Raw genomic sequence first — 5,590 nt, 5'->3', positions numbered from 1 at the left:
ACCCTTTAAAACTACTTTTTTTCTTTTTCTGTTTTGATATTGCTTGCAGTTAGTTTACATTAGTGCTAATAACACGTAAAATATTTGGCATTACTTGCTTGCTTCTATGCTGCGTGTGTTTATGTTAGTAGGAAAATATATGTTTTTTTGTTTTATATTAAAAACTCACTCGTGCGTATGTTTGTTTTTATTTTTGTTATATAAGTGCATCGAAAATTTTATTTATAAATGCTACGCTAATACTAATTAAAGTGTATGTATATTTATTTATTATTTGTTAAAAGCAGCGCGCCGCTTGGCAAGCGCGTATTTGGAGCTGCAGCAAAACTTTGGCAAGATTTTTATGGCAACGAAATTAATTACACATCACTTTATAGGAAAAAATATATTAAAAAGTGTTGGAGAACGCCGGAATTAAATGAAAATGCTGAAATACCTTTTGCGCCCAAAAGTGTGCTATGTTTTTTTATTTTACCTAATATCATGTAGTATATAAAGTAAACACAAAAGAGCCAGTAACTTATTTATAAAAACTGATAAAAAATTATAATTTCGCAAAAAAAATAGTTTTGCATACTTTTAGGCTCTTTATTTTGCATCTTTGGGGCTCTTTCAATAAATACCGAAGTAAAAAATTTTTTTTAAAAATATATAGTTTAGTATTAGTATATTTTTAGGCGCATACTCTTGTATAACTGTGGTAAGCCTCCCTTACATAGTATATACCATTCATCACTCAGCGGAGAAAATTGGCGCGATCTATTACAAACCACCACACCTGAGAATACTACAATCAAACATCACCATATAGGACAATAGAACGCCCCACAACACAACTCCAATACACAGCCACGCTTCAACACACATTTGATTCTACGCTGCGCAGCGTTAACGCTGCAACTCCCGCACTAGCTATCAAATTCATTGGAAAAACCGGAATAATAATAACTGACAAAAAAAACCGGGGTATGCGCCTAAAAGTATGCAACACTTTTTTTAAACTAAATTATAATATTCAAAAATAATTTTTCGGCTCTTTTGTGTTTACTTTATAAATTATTATTTCTAAAATGGTTTCATTAATTTGAATTATTCCAAGATAATGGTATTTAAGTAAACACTACAAAAAGTGCAATAAAGTAATTTTTTTTATTTTTATAAAAAAAAATATATTTTTATATACTCTTTTATTAATTTTTTTTTTAATTTTTTGCTTATTTAGTGTTTATTTTCAATGTTACTATGATATTTTATCAGTTTAATATATAATGCGCCTAAATATAGGCAGCAATAGCCATAAAAATAAAAAAAAGTTAATCGGCTCTTTCAAAAAGTAATATTACAGCTTGCAGCTGTTATAAAAAAACTCTTTGAATTAAAAATGGCATCTTTCAGGCGCTAGATACATAATAGTGCACTTTATTATGGCGCACAAATGTATGCAACAACGCAATTAACAAAAGTATGGCAACTTTGGAGCACTCAATGTTAAGAAATGTTTTCAAATACGATATTCAAATCAAGCTTTATTCCAAATAGCTTAGAAATTGTATGCAGCATCTTTTAGGCGCAATTATTTTTCTTGCGGCTAATTTGCAGTTAAAGTGCAAGATTATGCAGCSAAGGAGCATAAAGAAAAAAATAATTGTTAATACATAAATATTGAAAAAAATTGTTTATGTTTTCTTTGAGAATCTTGAATTTTTGGCATACTTGCAGGCACTGAAAGCGATTATCGAGCTTGCAGAATTTAGTTTACACAGAATAAATAATTAAAAACGAAGTTGCTAATACATTTTATGTTTCAGACGCTTAAAGCGTTTATCGGTGCTTCTTGCACTTCTAAAAAAAATTCTAATAAGTTGCATGTTTGGTTAAAGAAAATTTATGTTTTGACATAGTTTCAGGCGCTTTATTAGCGATTGATGGAGCTTGTAGAAGTTCAAATGGACATCATTTGCATTTCTGTGTGAAAGACTGAATTTTTAAAATATTTCTTGTATTTTTTGGCATACTTTCAGGCGCTTAAGCGTTTAAAAGTGCTTTATTGCGTTTGTAGAAGTTTAAATGGCCATCATTTATGCTTTTTTTTAAATAACTGAATATTTTAAATATTTTTTGAAATGCTTAAGCAGACGTGCGCCTAATACTATACTTTTCATTTTAACTATGTATTTTAATTACAAARAAATAATTTTTTTTGGAATGTTTAGATTTACGCATAGCGCTGTTTGGTATTTAATTCAACAGAAAAAATATTTTAAAATATGGCAACGCTTTTCCTAAAGCATTGACACTATGTAWTGAAAAATTGCTTGTATGAAGTATATTTATACTTTGTTACATAGTGCAGCGCATGCTGAAACACACCAACGCACACACACATACCACTATATACAGTTACAACAGTTAGTGTCCAACACACGTACACGCAGTTATGTTTGTATGTATGGCAGTGCCGTTGGATGGTCAATGCAATGGAGTGGGGTACGAACAAATACAAAAACAACATAGGGAACAAACGAAAATAAGTTAGTGTCAACACATATGTGGGTTCAACGATGTCTTATGCAGCAGCCAATATTTAAAGCATGATTATGTATGTATGCAGATATGCGATGTACATAAGTAGTTGAGAGTGATAGAACACTTGTAAACCATTTCATTTCTTTCGAATTTCGAAATCACTTTCTTTACGTTTGCGTATTAAATGGCCTTAAGATTTACAGTTATGAATTTCATTTGCGTTTCTCTTAGCATAAACCACAAATTTTATTGTTAATTGCTTGTCCGCGCGTATGCTACGCTTTAAGTGCACACACACACACACACACGTTGCGTTGCTCTAAGCCATTGAATCCTCTTCTAACGGACTGAACGCTTTATTTTTCTTCGATTTCCTCCCAGTTGTGCCAATTCGCGGTATCGTATATTTCATCTCATTATCATTCAAATTCTGCAGCTCCTGCACGCTGCTCAACTTGATGGAGGCGCGCAACGAGGGCTCAATGCTGTCCAACAGCGCGCTCGCACGCTTGCCCGCCAAACCTAAGGACGACGGCGGCGGCGGTGGCAGTGGCCCTGTCTGTTCGTTGTTGTTGCTGAAGCGCGTGCTGCCCTCGTAAATGTCGTAGAGCGATTGTGTGCTGCCCAGCGAGGAGCGACCGCTGCCATAGAGTGAGGGSCGTTTTATAGCAAACGATGAGGAGTAAAGCAGATTTTGCGCTTGTTGACGCAATTCGGTTTCGCTTGTTGTTGCTGCTGTAGTTGCTGCTGCTGGGGTTGTTGTTGGATCAACAACTCTTGCATTATCTCTTTTGTTGAAGCGTTCATGCACAATATCCGCATCGCGCAGTGGCGCACAMGATRACTTTGTTGTTGTAGTRGCATATTGACTTGTTGGCSGCGGCATTGTGCTGCGAAAAGTCGAAAGYGTCGGTCGTTCGGTGTCCACTTGCCGACTGGCGCCGAGTGTAGGTGTCTGCACATTAATTGCCTTCAATTGGCCAGCCGCGCTTGGCATATCGATACTGTCGTTGCTGGTAGTTGTTGCTRTTGTTAAAGTMGCCGTTGTTGGTGCCACCGTAACCGTAGCTGYGGCTGCAAAACGTGGCGTGAGCACACCGTGCGCCTGCCGCAACTCAACAATAGCTTCGGTGGCGCGTTGCTCACCCAATTTGGGCGCGCGCTCTAGCGCTAAGCTGTCGCTGCGCAGTTTAGGTTGTGCAAATTTGCGGAAAATCGGTGTGGTGGGCACGCTGCGGCTCAGATCGGGTGTGGAGCCGGTGAATTTGGCACGCGGATCGGAAGAGAGCGTAAAGTAGGTGCGTGAACGTAACATTTGATTGTCGCCGAGGAAGAGGCCGCGCGGTAGCGTGCGTGGCGCGTCATTGAAGAAGCCGCGCAGCTGCAATGGCACCTCAATATCTTGCTTGGTGAAGGGCACACGTTCGGGTATAGGACCATATTTTTGCTCGAAACGCTCAGACATGGCGTTGAGCGTGTCGATAAGCTTCTGTGGTAGTTTTTGTATTTTGTTTTTTGGATTTTGGTTTTTTTTTGGAAAGTAGTACCAACGCCAAAGCATACACAGCAAAATTATTCCCATGCCCAATATATGTAGTTATTTATATAATTTTTTTTTTTAATTTTAGAATTTTTTTTTTTTGGCATTTTTGGCAGGTTTGCATGCAATTTCAGCATATAATGATTAGTAGTAGTAAAATTTTGTTGTATTAAATTCAATACCATTATTAATATCCGAAATTCAAGCCATATTAAATGTAGCGGTTAAAAGAGAAGAGGATATACATAAGAGATAAGTCTTTAAATCGAGGTATTAACYTTAAAAGTATTTAGTAAACAATTTTTTTCGTAAAGCTTTTTAGGCAATTTCGACGCAACAAAATAAACTTGCGAATTAAATCAATAGAAAATACCAATAATAACAAAAATTATTAATAAATTTAAAAAATACAGTTAAGCACGTCAACGCCACCGTAAATTAAGCACCATAGACAGCGCCGAGTTGAGCGCAAAGCCATTACTAAACGCGCTACAAATGAAAGCTTTCGCTAAAAATTAAAACTTGCGATAAAAAAAATCAAATATTTAAGCTACAAACAACACAAAACTGTTAAAATATAAAATAAACAACAAAAATGTTGAAGCATAAGCAACTAAAGCACAACGTAGACGCAWTCAGACGGTTGTCTAGGCGAGTGAGGGGCATGTAAACAAACTCATAAATATATTTTAACAAACTATATGCGCCCAAAACACACATACATGTATGCGCTTTTCGGTGTATTATACAAGCAAAATAACAGCGCAACAAAAGAAAAAAAATTACAACAAAACACAACAAAAATTACAAACCAAAAATAAAATCACTCACTAACAACAACATAAAAATACACCGTTTGCACAAAATACACAAAATGATAAACGAAAATTATTGCAAATTCAACTTAGACAAATGCTTGAATGCTTTTTACTACGCCATTCGCGCTCAACTCAGCTGCTAGCCTTTTGCATTGAAACTAATAACAAATAAAGTGTTAAATAAATAACTTTCGTGCGGAAATAATAACGGCAAACACGTTAAGCTGAACGAATATTTACCTGCTTTCTAGGTACTAATTGCTCCTTCCATTCACGCAACTCAGCCTTTAGGCGCTCATCGATGTCTGTTAGTTTGGCCTGTTCGTGTTCGACCAAGGCTTTGCGTTTCTCATTCTGCAGCTGTTCGAGTTCTCTGTAAGAACGTAAGGAAAAACATGAAATGTGATTAAAATAAACAAATAAAAGTATTGAATCACTTTGAAGCAATAACCTATAATTTGAAAAGCAGCAATRCCGTACCTAACCTAATAGTAAACATTAGTGGACACAAAAAAATAAAATAAAAAACATTATTTCGGCTCAATGAAGCTACAGTACGCTGCACTGCTGCTTTTTTTTAAGTAAAAGGGGTATAAATAGTCGTGATATTGATTTTTAACGGTTAGTTTGTATGACAGCTATAGCTTATATTAGTACGATCTGAACAATATATTTGGGGATTGCCTTGGAAGTTAATCTATGCCAA

At 35.7% G+C, this 5,590-nt stretch overlaps 1 protein-coding gene across 1 annotated transcript in view; it reads right to left on the bottom strand.

The window, feature by feature from the left end:
* Positions 1 to 2,621: 2,621 nt before the first annotated feature.
* Positions 2,622 to 5,590, bottom strand: part of LOC108968257 (serine/threonine-protein kinase 10) — a gene marked incomplete in the record, with an annotated part of 12,373 nt that continues 9,404 nt past the window's right edge. The window contains 2 exon segments of the mRNA XM_018932174.1: positions 2,622 to 4,015; positions 5,125 to 5,257. Of these exon segments, the coding sequence (XP_018787719.1) occupies positions 2,846 to 4,015; positions 5,125 to 5,257 (1,303 nt within the window).

Source organism: Bactrocera latifrons, unplaced genomic scaffold, assembly GCF_001853355.1.
Source record: "Bactrocera latifrons isolate USDA-ARS-PBARC rearing strain unplaced genomic scaffold, ASM185335v1 scaffold_207, whole genome shotgun sequence".
NCBI lineage: Eukaryota > Metazoa > Arthropoda > Insecta > Diptera > Tephritidae > Bactrocera > Bactrocera latifrons.
The sequence above is the reverse complement of the archived record's forward strand: the minus strand, read 5'-3'. Positions and strand labels throughout refer to the sequence as shown.